General features: G+C 46.6%; 2 protein-coding genes across 6 annotated transcripts; both read left to right on the top strand.

Annotated features, from left to right (window-relative positions):
- The first annotated feature begins 71 nt into the window (after positions 1 to 71).
- Positions 72 to 11,917, top strand: dvl3b (dishevelled segment polarity protein 3b). Of its 2 annotated transcripts, none has more exons than XM_040183375.2 (15): positions 72 to 426; positions 3,192 to 3,261; positions 3,351 to 3,484; positions 3,664 to 3,743; positions 4,800 to 4,932; positions 6,577 to 6,676; positions 7,985 to 8,054; positions 8,304 to 8,443; positions 8,707 to 8,783; positions 8,949 to 9,016; positions 9,122 to 9,202; positions 9,269 to 9,403; positions 9,798 to 9,965; positions 10,200 to 10,409; positions 11,029 to 11,917. In XM_040183375.2, exons 1-15 carry the CDS (start codon positions 263 to 265, stop codon positions 11,301 to 11,303), a joined length of 1,905 nt encoding a protein of 634 aa, XP_040039309.2. In that variant the 5' UTR covers positions 72 to 262; the 3' UTR covers positions 11,304 to 11,917. The 2 variants fall into 2 exon arrangements, with proteins under 2 accessions (XP_040039309.2, XP_077961227.1); XM_078105101.1 differs by lacking the exon at positions 72 to 426 and adding an exon at positions 2,811 to 3,080.
- A 2,026-nt stretch (positions 11,918 to 13,943) lies between these two features.
- Positions 13,944 to 21,852, top strand: ap2m1b (adaptor related protein complex 2 subunit mu 1b). 4 transcript variants are annotated; one of them, XM_078105153.1, is made up of 11 exons: positions 13,944 to 14,641; positions 15,779 to 15,958; positions 16,042 to 16,307; positions 16,760 to 16,842; positions 17,041 to 17,176; positions 17,420 to 17,564; positions 20,012 to 20,131; positions 20,213 to 20,348; positions 20,454 to 20,551; positions 20,743 to 20,854; positions 20,947 to 21,852. In XM_078105153.1, the coding sequence occupies exons 2-11, from the start codon at positions 15,885 to 15,887 to the stop codon at positions 21,079 to 21,081; spliced, it is 1,305 nt and encodes a 434-aa protein (XP_077961279.1). In that variant the 5' UTR covers positions 13,944 to 14,641; positions 15,779 to 15,884; the 3' UTR covers positions 21,082 to 21,852. The 4 variants fall into 4 exon arrangements, with proteins under 4 accessions (XP_077961279.1, XP_077961273.1, XP_077961274.1 ...); XM_078105147.1 differs by having other exon boundaries at positions 16,760 to 16,944; XM_078105148.1 differs by having other exon boundaries at positions 14,110 to 14,660; positions 16,760 to 16,944.
- Positions 21,853 to 22,542: the final 690 nt, after the last annotated feature.

Raw genomic sequence — 22,542 nt, 5'->3', positions numbered from 1 at the left:
ATGAGGCCGCTCCGCATGTGACGGAACCACGTTCTATTTTTATTTTGAAGAGCTCAACCGGAAGCCTCCACTTACTACTTTTATCTTGACGTCACCGTGTCTTTCAGAGGAGACAGAGCATCAGAGACCTGCAGCATCTGGACCGACACATCTGGACCGGAACAGCCGGACCGACAGACAGACGGACAGACAGGTGCCCGTCTCCCCCTCAGCATCCCCCTCGACCGTTGCTCCGTGCTGTGCCGGGACCGAGGGGGGCGGCATGGCGGAGGAGACGCGAGTCATCTACCACCTGGAGGACCAGGAGACCCCCTACCTGATCCGGATCAACGTACCCGCGCAACGCGTCACCCTGGCGGACTTCAAACACGTCCTCAACAAACCAAACGTCAAATTCTTCTTCAAGTCCGTCGACGACGAGATTGGGTTAGTCACGTGATCAATATTGATGACAACGGGGCGTGACGTCATTGGTGTTGTTTTTGTTATTAATCGACTAGACGCTAATAGTTTATGGCTAATAATGAAAAATAGTATAAAAAGATAACATGAGTAAGTATCTTAATTCAATTCATTTTATTTTGTATATTCCAAAATCCCAAATTATAAATTAAAGACCCCTTAATCAGGAATCAGGAAACATTTATTACCAAAATATGTCAAACATACAATGATGGTTGGTGCGTGACAGAAGACAGTGTAACAATAGACAACAAGACAGCAGTGCACAAGTGATAAAATAAAGTAGAATGAAATGCTAATGCGATGGGTTAGTATAAAACAAGGGAATAAAGTAAAAGTTAAGAATTTAAAATATTAAAAAAGTTAAAAAATATTAAGCATAAAGTGCACTAGTGAACAAGTAACAAAGTGACGAGTGACGACAAAGTGATGAATTGCAGTTAAAGTGGCATGTGCAGTGTGAGGGGGAGTGACCGGTGGAGTGTTATAGTCAGGCAGTGGGGGACCGGCTCTGTTCATGAGCCCGACTGCCGACGGGAAGAAACTGTTGGTGTGGCGGGAGGTCGTAGTCCTGATGGACCTCAGCCTCCTGCCAGATGGAAGGGGCACAAACAGGTTTTGTCCGGGGTGAGAGGGGTCGGCTACCATCTTTTTAGCTGCTTCAGAGACCTGGAAGCGAACAAGTCCTGCAGGGACGGCAGATTGCAGCCGATCAGCCTCTCTGCAGAGCGGAGGACACGCTGCAGCCTGCCCTTGTCCTTGGCTGTGGCTGCAGCGTACCAGACGGTGATGGAGGAGCAGAGGATGGACTCCATGATGGCCGAGTAGAAGTGCACCATCATCGTCTTTGGCAGGTTGAATTTCTTCAGCTGCCTCAGGAAGAACAACCTCTGCTGAGCTTCTTGGTGATGGAGCTGATGTTCAGCTCCCACTTGAGGTCCTGGGTGATGATGGAGCCCAGGAAACGGAAGGAATCCACAATAGTGACGGGGGAGTCACACAGGGTGACGGGGGAGGTTGGGGCTCTGTTCCTCCGGAAATCCACAACCATCTCCACTGTCTTTAGAGCGTTGAGCTCCAGGTTTTTCTGACTGCACCACGACACCAGATGGTCAGACTCCACCTGTAGGCGGACTCGTCCCCACCAGAGATCAGTCCAATGAGGGTGGTGTCATCCGCAAACTTCAGGAGCTTGACGGACTGGTGGCTGGAGGTGCAGCTGTTGGTGTACAGGGAGAAGAGCAGAGGGGAAAGAACGCAGCCTTGGGGGGAACCGGTGCTGATGGTCCAAGAGGCTGAGACATGTTTCCCCAGCTTCACGTGCTGCTTCCTGTCAGACAGGAAGTCTGTGATCCACTTGCAGGTGGAGTCGGGCGGTGCAGCTGGGAGAGTTTGTCCTGCAGCAGAGACGGGATGATAGTGTTAAAAGCAGAGCTGAAGTCCACAAACAGGATCCTGGCGTAGGTTCCTGGGGAGTCCAGATGCTGGAGGATGTAGTGGAGGGCCATGTTGACAGCGTCGTCCACAGACCTGTTGGCTAAGGGGGAGAAAGAGGGAAGAAACCTCAGTGAGAGTCAGAGGATCCGTCTCCTGATGGACCGACTACAATGACGTCATGTGGACAGAATGAACAATGTAGAAGATGAACAACACATTCTATTCAGACAGAAATGATTCAAATATGTAGAGTAGTAAGCAGGTGCACTGCAGGACCACCACCATCACGTAGAACCACCATCAAATAGAACCTCCATCAGATAGAACCTCCATTACATAGAACCACCATCAGATAGAACCACCATCAGATAGAACCTCCATCACATAGAACCACCATCAGATAGAACCACCATCACATAGAACCACCATCACATAGAACCACCATCAGATAGAACCACCATCACATAGAACCTCCATCAGACAGAACCACCATCACATAGAACCACCATCAGATAGAACCACCATCACATAGAACCTCCATCAGACAGAACCACCATCACATAGAACCACCATCAGATAGATCTACCATCACATAGAAGCACCATCACATAGAAGCACCATCAGATAGAAATATAATCACCATCACATAGAACCACCATCCACAGAAGCCTGTGGGCGGGAGAGCACAAAGACTTTAGGAGAGGGTATTGATGGTTTATGATGACAGTAATAGTAAAATGATTAATGTTTAAAATAATAATAATAATAATGGTGATGTGTGGAGTCTGCATGTTCTCCCCGTGTCTGCGTGGTTCTCTCCGGGTTCTCCAGCTTCCTCCCACAGTCCAGAGACCTGCTCTGGGGATCAGGTTGATTGGGGACTCTAGTTGCCTGTAGGTGTGTGAGTGTGCGTGTGAGTGGTTGTGTCTCTGTGGAGCCCTGTGATTGGCTGGTGACCCGTCCAGGATGAACCCGTCTATCACCTGAAGTCTGCTGGGATCAACTCCAGCCCCCCAAGACCCCGTGTGCAGGATGAGCGGTTTGACGATGGATGGATGGATAATGATGATGATGATGATGATAGCAGCAGGTGTCAGCAGGGTCACGGCAGGAGGCAGGAACGGGGTCCAGATAGAAACCTGTGAGGCGAGAAAGCACAAATACTCAGTGGAAGAAACAAAGTTAGTGTTGCGCATTAATGAGATGTGAATTATTACAGAAAGCGAGAAAGAATTGTCATTGTGGCGTACTGTAGATCTGATGAAGATGATGATAATATGTGTCTTTCGCAGGGTGGTTAAAGAAGAGATCAGTGATGAAGATGCCATACTTCCCTTTGTGAACGGACGAGTCATCTGCTGGGTCCGAAACGCACACAGACACACACACAGACACACACGCACACACACCTCCCTGTACCTGCTGACCCAGGTGTTCCTCTCTTTCTCCAGCTGGTGTCTTCAGAGACCTGTCCGTTAGATTTTAGGGGGTCGGACCTTCAATCTCTAGCCACGCCCACTGGACCTGCCCCACCCCCCATAGAGAGGACAGGTGTGATAGGAGACTCCAGACCTCCGTCCTTCCAGTGAGTCCCAGTCTGTCATTCCAACAACACAATCTTTATTAAAAGTATGTTAGTTCACAAGTGTCACAGTGTATACGTGTGTTAATATATTAGTGTGTAAAGATGTGAGTGTGTAAGCACATGTTTGCTTGCGTTGCCTTTTTCATCTATTCTTGAGATGATGTCTGTCTGTTTGTCAGTGCTGCTGCTGTGAGTCAGGACGCGCTTCAGGGGTCAGAGTTCAAACCCGTCGCTTTACCCCCTGAGAGAGAAGAGCAAGGTGAGCGTCTCCACAGTCCTGTCTCATGATCTCAGTCTCAAGTCTCGTTTGCTGGGCTGCATCCTCCAGAGGATGTGGGTCCTCATGGGCTGAACCAAGTCTGTCCAACGAGAGACTTCCTGTTTGAATCATCAGCTGTTCTAGGCCGCTCCTGTTGCCTGGCAACCTGCTGAGTGTATAAATATATAAAATACATTAGAATAATAATAGGAAGATATGCTTCTCCTCTGGAGCATGATGTATATTTCAGGTTAAGAGAAGAACATTTTACAGTATTTTGATTCAAATCGGTTAAACCCTGAACTGAAAACTACAACAGCAAACTTATTAACTTGTATGCACACACTCTGTTTCTTTCTGGTATATTCAAGCTACTTTAACTATAATTTAAGAAATTCGTCCAAGCTACAGAAGCTGAATGTGACCAGACGCTTGCTTCCTAAGACTAAATGTATAGTTAGTTTATAATCACACCATAAAGCAACAAGTTCAGTTTCTTTGTGTATTTCTTCTCAACCTTTGTAACGTTATGACTGAAAGTCATATTTTAGGTTCATAACTTTTATCCATTTCTGTTCATAATATGAAGCAGCAATAAAGGTTGAAAGTTGAGGTATTAAAGTGACTTTTCCCGAATAACTACAGACGAGCTGCTCGTTGTGTATTTGTTCTAAACGTGTGTTGGTACATTGATGCTCATAAGAAGCAGTACATGGAGGGATTTAGGACCAGGGGCAGATCTAATGAGGGGGGCAGCCTGGGAGGGGCTCTATGGGGGAGGGGCAGCGTGACAGAGTTCTAACTATGAACAGTTTGTTCTCACGTCTTATGTGTAAAAGCACAACATCGCTTACCAGCAAATATGTGATGTTATATATTATAATACAACAATTATTTCTGCTGATATTAGAGTGAAGGACAGATCAGATGAGTCCTCCAAGTTGTTCCCTGGAGGACTGCGTCCTTTGACCCCGTTGAAGGAGCCGAGGGAACGGGACAGGATGAGAGACAGTTGATGTTTCAGGGTTCTGTGTCTGATTGACACCCTCTCTGCAGGCCACGCCCACCAAAGACCAGCTGGTGAAAATGGGGCTGGGCCAGCGGCCGGAGGTGACAGGTCATCAACCCAACCAAGCAGCCAATTAGAGACCAGCAGCTTCTGCTCCTCTGAGGAAGACTCAGGAGGAAGGTATGCACACAGAGACGCACGTCACAAATATACACACAACACAGTACATCTCAGTACAACACACAGAGACACACGTCACGAATATACACAACACAGTACATCTCAGTACAACACACAGAGACACACGTCACAAATATACACACAACACAGTACATCTCATTACAACACACAGAGACACACGTCACAAATATACACGCAACACTGTACATCTCAGTACAACACACAGAGACACACGTCACGAATATACACAACACAGTACATCTCAGTACAACACACAGAGACACACGTCACAAATATACACACAACACAGTACATCTCAGTACAACACACAGAGACACACGTCACAAATATACACACAACACAGTACATCTCAGTACAACACACAGAGACACACGTCACAAATATACACACAACACAGTACATCTCAGTACAACACACAGAGACACACGTCACAAATATACACACAACACAGTACATCTCAGTACAACACACAGAGACACATGTCACAAATATACACACAACACAGTACATCTCAGTACAACATGGTGAAGCTAAACCCTCCGCTTCCAGTATTTGTGCTAAGCTAAAGCTAAACTAAGCTGAAGGTGAAAGATAATTATAAATGTGGTACGCTTCCAGTCTTTGTGCTAAGCTAAAGCTAAGCTAAAGATGAAAGATAATTATAAATGTGGTACGCTTCCAGTCTTTGTGCTAAGCTAAAGCTAAGCTAAGCTGAAGATGGATGATGATTATAAATGTGGTATGCTTCCGGTCTTTGTGCTAAGCTAAAGCTAAGCTAAGCTGAAGATGGAAGATGATTCTAAATGTGGTACGCTTCCAGTCTTTGTGCTAAGCTAAAGCTAAGCTAAGCTGAAGATGGATGATGATTATAAATGCGGTACGCTTCCAGTCTTTGTGCTAAGCTAAAGCTAAGCTGAAGATGGAAGATGATTATAAATGTGGTACGCTTCCAGTCTTTGTGCTAAGCTAAAGCTAAGCTAAGCCGAAGATGGATGATGATTATAAATGTGGTACGCTTCCAGTCTTTGTGCTAAGCTAAAGCTAAGCTAAGCTGAAGATGGAAGATGATTATAAATGTGGTACTGCTCCGTTAAGCATCCTGAGAATGTGACTCAGTGACATCATCAGCATCTCTCCCCTGATTGGTCCCCACACACCTGCCCTGCGGCCTTCTTCTGCCCCAGTAAACCTGTTCATGCTCCCGGCTCCTCCCCCTGTTCCGATTGGCTGCCAAGGGTCATGTGACCGTCGGTTCGGCGTGTTTATTGTCCGGCAGATAAAAGCCTCCCTGCAGATCTGAGAGCAGCAATGATCTGCCCCGTCAGTCGGGCCGAGCAGCTCCTTTCTCCTCCACACTCACGCGTGTGATTATATGTGATCGGAAGCTGCACCTTCATTACCCGTTCACCTTTTGGGATTCTGGATTGTATTTCTCTCAAAAATATTTCAATTTTGTTCATAAAGGTTTGCTTTATATCTTTATTTACTATATATTTATCAAAATATTTAAATACAATTGATTTAATTTCATTCAGTTCATTTCTTTAAATTCCTCCAATTTCTGTTTTCCTACATGGTCATATCATCAACAAATGTTGTGTTCCCCTCTGTAATGTCACACAGGTTCAGCCAATCAACAGGTCAGAGCAGCTCGTCTCCAAAACTCATCAGAACACAACGACGACGCCACAAGAAACCCAAAACCCCACAGCGGATGGAGAAGGTACTCACACACACACACACACACACACACACACACACACACACACACACACACACAGACAGAGAGACACACTTGTGAGTTCACTCTATCGCCAGGTTTAATTTTAATAATTAAATATATATATATATACACACATATAATTACTGATACCATGTATATTTGTATATATATTTGTATATATTTAGTGATGGCGTTAACCTGGTGATTCATCAACGCTGACAATTACAGGAGTTTTTTAAATGATTATTTTAAAGTCTGTGAATACACGGACACCCCACGGCTCACATGGGGGGGATCAGTTTTGGTTTGGGAGGGGCGTCATCACATGTCACCACCAATGAGAGTATTTGAAAGCGGAACTTCTTTTTAAAAGTTACTTTTGGTGTTTAATGACCAGAGTTGTAATTGTACTCAGGTAGCCCCCCCATCCGTCCTCCCCCAGGTTGCTCTCCAGCAGAAACATGTTAGCAGCATCCACTCTGCTCAGTACATGTATGTACATTGATGTTCATAATGCTTATTGAAGCACTACATGGAGGACCTTAGGACCCGGGGGGAATAAACAAAGGTTCCTGTTGTAATGTAACAAACTAGATAAAAGTGGAAAATAGATTAAATTTGATTCTTTTAATTTTTAAGTTGAGATTTACAAGAAATATCTAACTGGTACTTTGATAAGTGGATTCTACTGGTAAAAAGCACCTTGTTTAATGTGTTTGGATAAACAAAAGGGCCCAATACACAAATGATGCGATTAATCGCAATAAAAAAATGTAATCCTTGCCCAGCACTAATATATTTACATGAGTCTACACAATAGTACAGCAGTACAGTAGATCTGGGGCGCTGCTCTTATTGGAGAAGCAGCTGATTATATCATGTGATCAGCTTTGTTTTGTTGTCATGTTTTATTTATCTGTGCTTTCTTATCTTTTAACTCTGTCTCTGTCCTCCTTTATTTGTCCTCCTGTCCGTCCTCTTATCTGTCCTCCTGTACGTTATCCTGTCTGTTCACCTGTCCGTCCTCCTATCTGTCCTCCTGTACGTTATCCTATCTGTTTACCTGTCCGTCCTCCTATCTGTCCTCCTGTACGTTATCCTGTCTGTTCACCTGTCCGTCCTCCTATCTGTCCTCCTGTACGTTATCCTATCTGTTTACCTGTCCGTCCTCCTATCTGTCCTCCTGTACGTTATCCTGTCCGTCCTCCTATCTGTCCTCCTATCTGTCCTCCTGTACGTTATCCTATCTGTTCACCTGTCCGTCCTCCTGTCCGTCCTCCTGTCTGTCCTCCTCCCGGTCTGCCTCAGTCCGTGTCTTTCAGTAGTGTCACTGACTCCACCATGTCGCTCAACGTCATCACTGTAACTCTGAACATGGGTGAGTACCAGAAAAGGTAGAAGCAGAAGAAACACAGTTCAGTAAAGGTATACATTGGTACCTGTGACTTGCACACAGTAGACTATAACCAACTACCTCATCATCACTGGTCATATTTAATATCATGCAGCAAGATGATTGTATTGAAGTAATAACTACTATGCTACTTGTCTCCCTTTCTGACGATCTGTCTGTCGGCCTGTCTCTGTGTCCCCTCGTCTCCCGGTCTTCCTCTCTGTCTATCTTCAGAGAGGTATAACTTCCTGGGTATCAGTATTGTAGGTCAGAGTAACGAGCGAGGAGACGGAGGTATTTATATCGGCTCCATCATGAAGGGCGGAGCCGTGGCATCAGATGGACGCATCGAGCCTGGAGACATGTTGCTGCAGGTACGAATACCTGTACTACAACTAGTACTACCTGATTCTACTACTAGTAGTACTCCATGTACTAGTACTAGTACTACATATACTACTACTGCAGGTACTACTACTAGTACTACATGAACTAGTACTAATACATTTTACATTTACATTTTATCCAAAGCGACTTACAATAAGTGGGAGTACTATTACTCCTGTAAGAGGTGCTAGTACACCTCTTGGTGGTACTACGTAGTATGTGAGTAGATAAACTTGTGTCTGTTTGTCAGGTGAACAACATCAACTTTGAGAACATGAGCAACGATGATGCTGTTAGAGTCCTGAGAGAGATCGTCCACAAGCCAGGGTGAGACTAGTAATACTACCTCTAATACTACCAATAATAACATTACTACTAATACTACAAGTAATCCTGAGAGAGATTTTCCTTATGCCAGGGGGAGACGAATACTACTAGTACTCCTACTAGTACATGAAGTAACATACTCACATCTATACGTACCCCTTGTAGTTCCGTGACGTTGACGGTGGCTAAGTGCTGGGATCCGAGTCCTCGTGGTTGCTTCAGTCTTCCGAGGAGTGAGTCTTCTTCATGTGTTGCCCTTTCTGCCCCCCCTCTGGCCTAATGCCTCAGACCCTGACCCTTCTTGTTCTTATCCTCCATCTTTGATCCGGTCTTGGAAGGCGAGCCGGTCCGGCCGATCGACCCGGCCGCATGGGTGTCGCACACAGCCGCTATGACTGGGAGGCTTCCCCCCCACTACGGTGAGACTTCCATCAGCCCCCCCACTGCCCCCCGAAGCCCCAAATAACCTGCTGCTGCTCTTTCAGGCGTACACGAGGAGAACCACCTGACCATCCACAGCGAAATGACAGCGGTTGTCAAGGCAATGGCCAACCCGGAGTCGGGTCTGGAGGTTCGGGACCGGATGTGGCTGAAGATCACTATCCCCAACGCCTTCATCGGTAAGAGTAGCTCCTCCAGATGGAGAACTGAGAAGTTATTGGTCCACATTGTTCACTTCTCGGGTTAGGTGTCTCATTGATCAAGAGAGCAACATGGTTTAACGTGTGAGTTCTGCTGAGTTCACCATGACCTTTGTTTGAGTCCGGCTCAAACCATAAAGGTAAGATTCACATGGTCGTAAGGTCTAGAGAGAAGCGGAGGTCCACACAGGAGAAGAGGTCCAGCAGGTCCTGTGGTCAGAAGGTTCTAGTGAATGCACAGGTGGACCTGATCTACCAGAGGAGACGAGGTCTACATGTAACAACCGCTCCACGTGGGATCCGTGCGTCCTTAGACTACACCAGTGCGAAGCCTCAGTTGCTATGGAGTGAATGAGTTAAGACCTCCCCCCAGGTTCTGATGTGGTGGACTGGCTTCACCGGAGCCTCGAAGGATTCACCGACCGCCGAGAAGCTCGTAAGTACGCTGGGAGCCTCCTGAAGGCCGGTTTTATCCGGCATACCGTCAACAAGGTGACCTTCTCCGAGCAGTGCTACTACATCTTCAGGGACCTGTGTGGAGGTGAGGAACCCGAGGCTATCAATTATTAACCGGCGATTAGTGATTATCGGTGGTTTTTAGTAATGATTGGTGATTATGAGTGAGAAATAGGTTAGTAATTTAACCAGTTCTAGTACTAGGACTGGTTAAATGACCTATCCTAGTGAGGTAAGTCAGAGGTACTGTTTCAGGTGCCAGAAGCAGTCCTAGGACCGGTACCTCGGATTAACACTACTGATTCCTCCTGTCTGTCAGATTTGTGTGAGATGACTGTACTGGATCATGAAGAACCCTCCAGTCGAGGAGGAGGATCAGACTGTGACCCTCTGGGTCCAGCACCAGGCCCCCAGAGGCCCCCGGCCTTCCCCTACCAGTACCCTATCCCTCACCCCTACAGCTCGCCTCCCCCACTCCACCAGCTGCCGGTCTGGGGTGGGGGTGGGGGAGGAAGTCAGCCCAGTGAAGGTGACATCAGCTTTCTATCCTAATGATAATCATCAACTGTTGTTATCATGCATGATCAATACCTCCTAGATGGTACAAGCTTTTAGGGGGTCGTCGTGGCGAAGGGTGTAGAGCCGGAGTCCCGGTTGCCCCATGTTCCGTGTCGAAGTGTCCCTGAGACACCTAACCCCTAATTGCTCCCCGGGCCAAATGTAAAAGCCATGAGTTTAAAGTTTAAAGTGTAAAGTAAGTCGCTTTGGATAAAAGCGTCTGCTAAATGACCCGTAATGTAGAAAGACTCACCAACATCATCTCATTTTACTCAAAAACTGATTAGTCACTATTCTAAATACACATATAATCTATTTATAGAACGTTAATCCTACTTTATGGTTTGTTTTCTAAGAATACAAATCAATAAGATCAATCGATCCATACTAACATTCCATCAGACCTGACGGCTAAAAACTAATCTCATGGTTTATACTAATCATTTATTTGTTCATGTCCGTCTGTAATGGATCGCACTCTAGTATCCTCCTATAATCTAAGGATCAATGACAAATTTACACCAACATCTTATATCTTAAAATGACTATTACCCCCCGTTGTCATGGTAACATGGTGTTTGTGTGAACAGGAAGTCACAGCGGCGGATCAAACTACTGTGACACTCAGAAGCAGCGAGGACGCGGGGGACAATCAGAGACGAGCAAACAGGAACTGAGCTTTTTGCCTGGCAAGCAGCTGGTGGAGTCCCCCGAAGACAACGCCCGGGGACCCCCGACCTCTTGCTCTGGTCTCCACGGTAACAAAGACTCCAACGACTTCCTGCCTGCTCTGTCGCCCCGAGGTCAGCAGTCCTTCTGCCTCGCCATGGGGAACCCCGGGGACTTCTTTGTGGACGTCATGTGAGCCTGCCACGATGAGGTCACTTCCTGTCAGAAATCACCTTCTTATTTTTTTGTCACATTTGTACTTTTGAAGAAATGTGACACAAGCTGCTGATGGTTTTAGCAAAGAGACCAAGAGACAAGGAGGATAAACATTTGTCTAACCTTCATCTAGGAGGTGGTCTTAATCATGGTCTTCTTTTATGTCACACATAAACACCCCTACATCTACATCCCCTATAAAGACCACAGAGACCAGTGAGACCACAGAGACCACAGAGACCAGTGAGACCACAGAGACCAGTGAGACCACAGAAACCAGAGAGACCACAGAGACCAGTGAGACCACAGAAACCAGTGAGACCACAGAGACAGGGAGACCACAGAGACAGGGAGACCACAGAGACCAGTGAGACCACAGATACAGGGAGACCACAGAGACAGGGAGACCACAGAGACCAGTGAGACCACAGAAACCAGTGAGACCACAGAGACAGGGAGACCACAGAGACCAGGGACACCTGGCTCTTTTGACCAGTTTTTGCTGTTTATTTAATCATCGTAGTGTTGTTTCATTCTTGTGTGTGAGTATCACCTGACGTCCTCCCCCTGAGTACAATAAACGATTTACATTTACATGTGAGTATTTCTTACCTCTCTTTCTTCACTATAGTTTAAATAGTCCATGATAAATAAATACAAAATGGTCAACTATCATTTGTGATGACTTTTTTGTGAGATTTTTAGCTTGCAACTAACATAGGTTTGTTAATCGTAATGATCATGTTTTCTAATAACTTGGAGGGCCAGTTAGTACATTTCTGTTTTTGCTTCTGCTGGTTAAGTTGTTTCCGCTCCGCACTGTGCACACAAACTAGTACAGGAATGCCACTATTTACTGCAGTATTAGAACGCGGCTTTTTACAGTTACACAAATACTGTAGTACAAATGTTGCCTGAGAGTACATGCAATGATAACCCAAAGTATTAATATTGCGTGGTATTAGTATTCCAACTGTAACGCAGTAGTGTTCTTTTGTGGAGGCGACGGGGCGATGGAGTAGAGCTGGGAACCACAAGGTTGGCGGTTTGAGTCCCGGCTGCTCCATGTCCCGTGTCACTGAGCAAGACACCTGACCCATAATGGCTCCCCGGGCAAAATGTAAAAACCATGGGTTAAAAACAAAATGCAATGTACTCTGATCTGAGGGCTCCTGCACGAAACCAGGATAAGGGATTAAGTCGGGATATTTATGTCATCCTGGATGAATTTAGCTTTGACTTGGTTGCACGGAAGTTGGTTGAATTAAACCCACCCAAGTAACCATGGTGATTTATTCTTTGCAGCTAGCAGGCTCTAGACCAGGCTAACAACCGGGCTAACAGCCGGGCTAGACCAGGCTAACATCCGGGCTAACAGCCGGGCTAGACCAGGCTAACATCCGGGCTAACAGCCGGGCTAGACCAGGCTAACATCCGGGCTAACATCCAGGCTAACATCCGGGCTAACTGCCGGGCTAACATCCAGGCTAACATCCGGGCTAACCGCCGGGCTAACATCCAGGCTAACATCCGGGCTAACTGCCGGGCTAACAGCCAGGCTAACATCCGGGCTAACAGCCGGGCTAGATCAGGCTAACATCCGGGCTAACTGCCGGGCTAACATCCAGGCTAACATCCGGGCTAACCGCCGGGCTAACATCCAGGCTAACATCCGGGCTAACTGCCGGGCTAACAGCCAGGCTAACATCCGGGCTAACAGCCGGGCTAGACCAGGCTAACATCCGGGCTAACCGCCGGGCTAACATCCAGGCTAATCAGCTGCTGCTCTGATCCGAAACAAACGTGGTTAACAGTTATTCCGTTGTCTTCCGAATGTGTTCGGATTTATTTCCATTAACATGCATTACTTGTCACTATTGCTGTCACCAAGTTTTAAACCTACTATTGCAGTTTTTTGCCTCACGGACCGTTTTCATGTCAGACGATATTTCACGGTATTATTTTATGTGATATTTAACCGTAAGAAGGTCCGGCGGCGGATACTAAAGATGGAGAAATAACGGGGGAGAAGTAGACCGACGACATGGAACATGGGGCAGCCGGGTTTGTCCTTGGCTCACATCTTTATTACCCTCCCTGCACAGGAGAATGTGTCACATCAAAGAGGGTGGTTTCTGGACACAGTCAGTGTCTGTCCCACCCTGAATCCCCCCATCACAGGCTGCCTTGGTTTACAACAAGGACCAAATTCCCCCCCCTCCTCCAGACAACTGGGCCTTCTTCTTCACTGCTGAAATCAGTTTAGAAAGATGACGCATGCTCACATATTGTAAGTAATTTCAACACCATTTGCAAACTTACCAGCCTGCAAAATGTTTTTATATTTTATCTTGACCTGTTGCAGGATCTTTTTTGTCCAGTATTGTTTGTTCTGTATGAACATTAATTGTATATTAAGATATTTGACACAGTTTATAGAGAATTTTCCTGTAAGTAAGTAGATATTTTTAGACCCTTCGTCATTCCGTCGGTCAGCGATTGTCTAACAGGCTTTTCTCTGTTTAATTACAGCTGCGTTTTTCCCTTTTTGCATATTAGAGGCTTCACCTCCTCAGAAGTTTCCATAATTAGTTGCTGCTCAGCGGGTTAAAAATATGCTGCGCGCGTCTTCTCCATCTGTGCATCAGTAGATGTGTGATGGACACCGTGGTCTACTTAAGAAAGCGTGAACGTGCACTGATCCAGCTGTGTGCATCTGGATGGACTAAGCTCCTCCTCCTCATCCCGTGCAACCGATTAAGATCAAACTAAGTCAAGCTGAACCTTTTCACTTAAACTGGATTTCTTTATTCTGCCTTTGTCCCATAGCCCCTGCTGGTCTAACCGTTTTATGTTGAGACGTGTCTAGTGTCTTTGGAGCCCGATGACGTCATAGGGCCCCTCTGAAGACCTGCATGGTGTCCTTGGACCTGGTGTCCTAGTGATGCTGGAGGAGCACAGCACAACGATCCAGATTCGGGTGGAGAGGAGGGACGGACGCGTCCCAATCCGCTTCCCCGGTGCCTCGGTCTGGGTGCGCGGTCAGAGCGGGAGAAAAGCATCCGGTAACCTGCCGGTGTGGGAGTCAAACCAACAAGTTGAGCTTCTAACGGGCAACGTGCCGATCCGCCCCACGTAGCCTTGCGTGGAGAAGCAGAAGGGGGGGGGTTCTGAAACCGGACGCGGCCGGACCGGGTTGCCGTCAGACATCTTGCCTCAGACCGGAGGAGACCGGATACTTCTCACGGTCAAACGTGCGGATGGAGTGACGGCGGGGCCCGGTACTCCGGACACACAGCAGACCCCTCTACGGAGCCGGTAGGACCACGGAGCCCCGGTAACGCACCCGCCGGCCCGCACTGCGCAGCAGCGGTGGCGGTGACTGCGGCGGTAACGTTAGCCGGTGTTGCTAACAGCTAACAGCCGTTTAAAACGTTCTGATATTTAACGACGTACCGATGTCGATGCCGGACACGTTAATAATTAATAATTAATAATACATCAATAAGGACCACTATTTAATTCGGCGCCTAGAAAACCGCAGTTATGTTCATGTATTTCTTTTCAGTGGCAAACATGAATCAGTTTGATCGATAACGTTTTATTCCAGCGTTGCGTAACCCTGCAGTGACGTCACCCTGTCAGTCAAACTGCTTCCCTTCTACCGTACAAAGATGAATTCTTCGGCGATGGGAACTTCATGTTTGTTTATCGATGTCCCGAAAGTAACAGAGGAACTGACATTTAGCAGCCGATCAAAGTCCGGACGGGTTCTGTGTGGATGTGCGGCACAAATACGAGAAGACTTTAAAATGTGTGTTTTTTAAATGGAGCTCTGAATGAGATCCAGGAGGACCGCTGGAGAGCAACGCTGTCTTCTTCGGTAATCTGGTTATTCAACTGGATGAGTAGGATGTTGGTATCCAGGCCAGCATGCTAACCAGCATCCGTAATGTCAAAGGGAAGATCCCAAGTAGCATTCAGCTACAAATTCAATCAGTTAATGTATAATACTTCATTTAATACTGATTTAAAATTACTCTCAGTTTATTGAGTAATAATATTAATGTTGTTAATGTTGTCGATAAAAACAACAGCAAACACATTTATTAACTTGTATGCAGGGACTTTTTCTTGCATAGGATACGAGCTATTTTAACTGTAAAATATTACAGACTATGTCCACGCTACAGCAGCTTAATGTCACCACACACATCTCCTTCAGCTTGATGCTTCCTCCTGCTCCATAAAACAGTAACAGTGAGCTAAATATAAAGTTTATGATCACAAAGCAAAAGCAGCAAAGTGAGTTCAGTTTCTTTGTGTATTTATGATGTAATGTTACTGACTTAAAGTGATATTTCAGGTTCATAACTTGCATGAGCTCACTTTGAGACACGGCTACAATACAAAGACTCAGATAAAAGTTCCTTTGATCTTCTTCTGTGTTGGCAGGTCACTGAAAACCTTCTGCATCAGATCAGCTGTTCAGTAGGCTCCGCCTCCTCAACCTGTGTGAAGTTCTCTTCATTATGATCAGCTGTGAGTGACAGGTGCAGCCATGATTGGAGGACTCTTCATTTACAACCACAAGGGCGAGGTGCTGATCTCCAGGGTTTATCGCGATGACATTGGGTGAGTCCTAAAGGTCGCAGCCCACGTCACCAGGGGTCCGTTGAACGGAGTCATGATACTACGTTTTTTTCTCGTGTCTCCAGGAGGAACGCAGTGGACGCCTTCCGGGTCAACGTGATTCACGCCCGGCAGCAGGTGCGCTCCCCCGTCACCAACATCGCCCGCACCAGCTTCCTGCACGTGAAGCGCTCCAACATCTGGCTGGCCGCCGCCACCAAGCAGAACGTCAACGCCACCATGGTGTTCGAGTTCCTCTACAAGATGTGTGACGTCATGGCCGCCTACTTCGGCAAGATCAGCGAGGAGAACGTGAAGAACAACTTCGTCCTGATCTACGAGCTGCTGGACGGTAACCACGGCAACATTCACCATGATGATAAAAACAATGACGACTATAATAATAACGTATGATAACATTGATGATAATAATAACAATAATAATTCAAATGATAACCGGATAATAATAAATAGAAATGTATAACATTAAAAGTTTGTACAAATATGTTTTTAAAGGTTATTTAAAAGTATTTCATCATCAGGCAAAAAAACCCTAACCCTGAACATGTGGATAGAAGGTCTCATTCTGTCTCCAACAGGAAGACATTCCTCCTCCTCGAAGCCGCCATCTATCTGCCGCTCTGTGGTTTTTTTAGGTTTTGATTTTTGGACTTGGATGAGAAAATCTAAATCTAAAGAAAATACAGCGCTGACGAGAGTTGACTCCAAGCTGCAGAATAATTGTCACATGTTTTTTGTTAATTTGTTTGTTTGTTGGCTGCTAACAGTGTTTGTGTCCTGCAGAGATTCTGGACTTTGGGTACCCTCAGAACTCAGAGACCGGAGCTCTGAAAACCTTCATCACTCAGCAAGGAATCAAGAGTCAGGCAAGTTATTTAATATCTAAAAACCAACCTAATGTGGTTTATTGTGGAACTCACGGTTTCCTGTTTGTTTTTCTTTGGTCCTGCTTTGTCCTGCAGCACCACGTGAGTCCACACACACACACACACACACACACACACACACACACACACAGCTCTAATACTGTGGGTAATATTAATATTGCTATTGTTGAAACACAGACCAAAGAGGAGCAGTCTCAGATCACCAGTCAAGTCACCGGTCAGATCGGCTGGAGACGAGAAGGAATCAAATACAGACGCAACGAGCTCTTCCTGGACGTGTTGGAAAGCGTCAACCTGCTCATGTCTCCCCAAGGTAACGTCCCCCACCCCCAAGGTTACGTCCCTCCAGGGTACTGTCGTCAGAAGGCCAGTCCCCCCACCCCAAAGTATCTCCCCCAAAGGTAACATCCTCTAAAGGTAACGCCCTATCACCATGAGGCCCCCCGGCTCAGGAGCTTTATAAATGTTAGCAGCAGTTAGCAGCTAGCCTTCAGCTCCTCAGAGATGGTGAGGCAGCGTGATGTCACATCCTGCTCGTCTCTGGCTCTGTTTGCAGGTCAGGTGCTCAGCGCCCACGTCTCCGGCCGCGTGGTGATGAAGAGTTACCTCAGCGGGATGCCCGAGTGCAAATTTGGCATGAACGACAAGATTGTCATCGACAAGCAGGGGAAAGGAGGAGGTTCAGAGGACGTGGCCAAGAGGTCAGAGGTCACCACCTCCACATAACTTTCTGTCTGTCATCAGCTTAGATGTAGTTACAGAGACATCGTGTTACAAGTCCTTTCCCTTAGAGACGAGGTTCTCCGTCCTTTACCAGAGACATCAGTCTGTAAAAGCTTCAGAATGATTTGCAACTACAAGCCCAAAGCCCCCGACTTCATGAACCACAAGCTGTCATTCACAGCCTTTACACCCCCAGGGGCCCATGCCCCCCCAAAAAACCCACATCCTCCATCACATCGGCGCCTCTCCAGTCCAGAGAGGGGCGTCAATAGGACATTTAAATCACAGAAGCCCCGTGAGTCAGCCGGCCCGGACTCGGTCTCCCCTCACACCCTGAAGCATTGTGCTGACAGCTGTCTCCGGTGTTCACTGACATCTTCAACACCTCCATGGAGACCAAGGCCTCCACCATCACCTCTGTCCCCAAGAAGCCCAGGATCACAGGACTCAATGACTACAGGCCCGTCGCCCTGACCTCTTTGTAATCGACTAATCTATCGACTATCTTTTCGATTAGTCGACCAATCTAACGATTATCTACCAGTGTAGGAGCGTGGAAACAAACAAAGAGGCAAGTATTCCTTTTGGCTACAGCGTGTGACCGTTTATTTCCATCCAATAACTTTGGATTTTGAACTTCAAATGTATTTGAGTAACAAGTTAATACAAATGTAATTATTCTAATAAATACATTGCATAGTAATACAAAATGTAAGTGCAAATATGCATTAGTAAAAGTATAGTAAGTACTATTCAGAACAAACGAAAAGACAGGCTACAATAATTTACCCATTTACTACATTGCATTAGCAAGCATCCTCCACGAGACGTTAAGTTTAAACCTTATGATAAGCTAACAAGGCTAGCGTTACTTTAGTTAGCTAAACTTACCAGTGAGGAGAAGACGAGGTAAATGGACTCAAGAGGCAGGAAACTACAAAGTAAAGCCGGAAATAAACCCAAACCGTGACAAATAGAAGCCATAGCGCCCCCACACTTCCTGTAGTGTATTGCAATGCTGAATGAAAAATACCCGTAGCTCTGAATCTTTTTATAATATACGACGCATCAGCGATAGAAATCCGCGTCGACAAGTTTTTATAATCAACGTCATCGATTACGTCGACTAATCGTTGCAGCCCTGACCTTTGTAGTCATGAAGTCTTTTGAACGGCTAGTCCTGACCCACCTGAAGTCCCTCACCGACCCCCTCCTGGACCCCCTGCAGTTCGCCTACAGAGCCAACAGGTCTGTGGACGATGCTGTCAACATGGTCCTCCACTACATCCTGTAGATCCTGTTTGTGGACTTCAGCTCTGCTTTCAACACCATCATCCCGTCTCTGCTGCAGGACAAACTCTCCCAGCTGCACCGCCCGACTCCACCTGCAAGTGGATCACAGACTTCCTGTCTGACAGGAAGCAGCACGTGAAGCTGGGGAAACATGTCTCAGCCTCTCGCACCATCAGCATCGGTTCCCCCCAAGGCTGCGTTCTTTGACACCACCCTCATTGGACTGATCTCTGGTGGGGACGAGTCCGCCTACAGGTGGAGTCTGACCATCTGGTGTCGTGGTGCAGTCAGAACAACCTGGAGCTCAACGCTCTAAAGACAGTGGAGATGGTTGTGGAATTCCGGAGGAACAGAGCCCCACCCTCCCCCATTACCCCGTGTGACTCCCCCGTCACCACTGTGGACTCCTTCCGTTTCCTGGGCTCCATCATCACCCAGGACCTCAAGTGGGAGCTGAACATCAGCTCCATCACCAAGAAGCTCAGCAGAGGTTGTTCTTCCTGAGGCAGCTGAAGAAATTCAACCTGCCGAAGACGATGATGGTCCACTTCTACGTGGAGTCCATCCTCTGCTCCTCCATCACCGTCTGGTACGCTGCAGCCACAGCCAAGGACAAGGGCAGGCTGCAGCGTGTCCTCCGCTCTGCAGAGAGGGTGATCGGCTGCAATCTGCCGTCCCTGCAGGACTTGTTCGCTTCCAGGTCTCTGAAGCAGCTAAAAAGATGGTAGCCGACCCCTCTCACCCCGAACAAAACCTGTTTGTGCCCCTTCCATCTGGCAGGAGGCTGAGGTCCATCAGGATTAGACGAACAGTTTTTTCTCATCAGCAGTTGGTCTCTTGAACCAAGTCCCTGTCCCGCATCCTTCGCTTGCACCGTGGTTTCTCTCACAGAGGTCGAATCAGAGGGGAGCAGAGGACAAGGGTTCTGTAGCAGAAGTTATGAGTCCTTTCCCTTTAGAGAGGAGGTCTTCCAGCTGAAGTTATGAGTCCTTTCCCTTTAGAGAGGAGGTCTTCCAGCTGAAGTTATGAGTCCTTTCCCTTTAGAGAGGAGGTCTTCCAGTTGAAGTTGTGTGTAATTTCCTTTAGAGAGAAGGTTCTCCAATAGAGGTTCTGAACTGTCCCCTCTCCTCAGTGGTAAACAGTCCATAGCCATTGATGACTGCACCTTCCATCAGTGTGTTCGTCTCAGCAAGTTTGACACTGAACGCAGCATCAGCTTCATCCCTCCTGATGGAGACTACGAACTCATGAGGTCAGAGGTCACACTAACACACATAAACACACTGTGAGGCCGTGAGACGTGAGGCCTGAGCGTGTGTCCATCTGTTTGCAGGTATCGAACCACCAAAGACATCATCCTGCCGTTCAGGGTTATCCCGCTGGTCCGAGAAGTAGGGCGGACCAGACTGGAGGTCAAAGTTGTCATTAAGTCCAACTTCAAGTCGTCTCTGCTTGCTCAGAAGATCGAGGTAATATTCATATAACAATATGCAAGTCATCATCAGTACTATTAATATCAATGTTTATCTAAATTGATTGTTCATAATAACAGTACAACCCCCCACCCACCCTAGGTGAGGATCCCCACCCCCCTCACCACCAGCGGGGTTCAGCTCATTTGTATGAAGGGGAAAGCAAAATACAAAGCCAGCGAGAACGCCATCGTGTGGAAGTAAGAAGTACTTCATGATGTCTCTTTACACTGAGTGATCTATATCCACATAGGGGGGGGAGTGGCTTGTCCAGTTGTGACATCATCAAGTGACGAGTGTTGTGTGACATCATCGGGTACCTGTTTGGTGTCACATCATCAGGGAAGCGGTGTGGTGTGACATCGTTGGGTAACAGGTGTTTGTGTCCCAGGGTGAAGAGGATGGCCGGCATGAAGGAGTCTCAAATCAGTGCTGAAATCGAGCTGCTTCCCACCAACGACAAGAAGAAGTGGGCCCGCCCCCCTATCTCCATGAACTTTGAGGTCATTAATGATTCATTATGAATAAGCATCATGTTCACCTGTACAAGTAACTAAGTACAACCAGGTTAATTGGTGTCTAACTCCTCCCCCAGGTGCCCTTTGCCCCCTCTGGTCTGAAGGTGAGGTACCTGAAGGTGTTTGAGCCCAAACTGAACTACAGTGATCACGACGTCATTAAATGGGTTCGTTACATCGGACGAAGTGGAATCTATGAAACCCGCTGCTGAGGAAGGACACGACATCCTCCTCCTCCTCCTCATTGTGTGTCCCAGTGAATGCAGTCCTAGTTGTTGATATCTTGACTCATGTTTAGAAACACTGCTCATAATGCACCTGGATGGAGATAGATAGATAGATATATACGTTATTTATCCCCAGGGGGGAATTTTGAGTCTTTACTACGCGTGAGACCGATGGTGTGTTCCTTTAAGAGACAGACCAACCAATCAGAAGAGTCCGATCACTGGGGGAATCCCAATCTGCCCCTGTGACTCTGTGAGGGTTCCGTTCTGTCCCAGTGTTTGTATATGAGAATGTATACATTTGAAACATCAAGGATTGAAGATTGATAAAAAAGACTGTATATTCATAAAATATGAAATGTCACCAAAGCAATTTGAACAAAGACATCAAAATATATTTATTTAAAATGAGCTCTCATTTTATGAAGAAAGAGCTGGAAAGACGTCCAAATCAGAGTTAAAAAGTATGAATTTAATCCCTACACTGGTAAATCATATTTTAGACGTTGTCATGGTGACGTGACATGTGGCATCAAAGTGCTGTCCCTTCATCTAAAGCCCATAGAATCCAGACCAGGTGTCCTCAGTGAGTCCCTGAGGGGAGGAGATTGGGATTGGGCCAGTCTGTGATCCGTTTACCCAGCATGCTTCGCTTTCAGTGTTTGTTGAATTTAATGAATTCATCTCTGCTTTTATTTCTATTGTTTTTACAGTTTTTGTATCCCGATGTGTCAGAAATAAAGTTATAATTCTGAAGTCATTTAGCGTCTTTATTGTGTTTATAGGAGTCTCGTGTGTGTGTGTGTGTGTGTGTGTGTCCGTCTCTGTGTGTGTTCAGTGTGTGTGTGTGTGATGGACAGGTGAATGGAAAGACGTGTAATTAAATCCTCGTCCTTCAGCTGTGGCTGAAAGTCCGTCTCTCTGAGACGTTCCGGCTGCCAGGAGACGCCCGGCTGGGAACACTGAAGCATTATGGGATGCTGCTGCTGAGCAGTAGAGTACCTGAGGGGCCACAGGGTCACTTCAATGTGTTCCTCTTTGAATGAAGATGATGGTGTTGCCATGGCTAAAAGATTCTAAATCAGTTTGTTTAACTCATGACGACAGAATAATATATTATATAAGGTGCTAACAACAGTTTGCAGTAGTTTTATGAGGCTGTGTGCATCTCGACTTCTGGGCCGTCACACATCCAGACCTGAAATCGGACTAAGTATTGTTTCTTTAAACCAAACTAGTCTGCTAAATGTGTTGTTGATTGTGCTGTTTAATGATAATTTGATAGTTTGCTTTAGCTCTTGCCGTTTTTTAGTGACTGGACTGCCAGTTCTCGCTGTAGATTCTGCTACATTAGATTGAATTGTCTTTTGGGTTTGACCTGATTGGTTTTGCTCTCTCTTCTGAAGCAAAGCCGACAAAGTGGTGGTTGAACCTTGTCCTCTTACT

Source organism: Gasterosteus aculeatus, chromosome 1 (assembly GCF_964276395.1).
Source record: "Gasterosteus aculeatus chromosome 1, fGasAcu3.hap1.1, whole genome shotgun sequence".
Classification (NCBI taxonomy): Eukaryota; Metazoa; Chordata; class Actinopteri; order Perciformes; family Gasterosteidae; genus Gasterosteus; species Gasterosteus aculeatus.
This window is presented reverse-complemented; position numbering and strand designations above follow the sequence as displayed.

Coding starts and splice junctions, on each gene's coding strand:
- dvl3b (XM_040183375.2), top strand. CDS start 263: ATGGCGGAGGAGACGCGAGTCATCTACCACCTGGAGGACCAGGAGACC. Junction 3,485..3,663: donor TCCAGACCTCCGTCCTTCCA/GTGAGTCCCAGT, acceptor TCTGTTTGTCAG/TGCTGCTGCTGTGAGTCAGG. Junction 9,203..9,268: donor GAGGCTTCCCCCCCACTACG/GTGAGACTTCCA, acceptor CTGCTCTTTCAG/GCGTACACGAGGAGAACCAC.
- ap2m1b (XM_078105147.1), top strand. CDS start 15,885: ATGATTGGAGGACTCTTCATTTACAACCACAAGGGCGAGGTGCTGATC. Junction 20,132..20,212: donor GGAGACTACGAACTCATGAG/GTCAGAGGTCAC, acceptor ATCTGTTTGCAG/GTATCGAACCACCAAAGACA. Junction 20,552..20,742: donor GAGAACGCCATCGTGTGGAA/GTAAGAAGTACT, acceptor TTTGTGTCCCAG/GGTGAAGAGGATGGCCGGCA.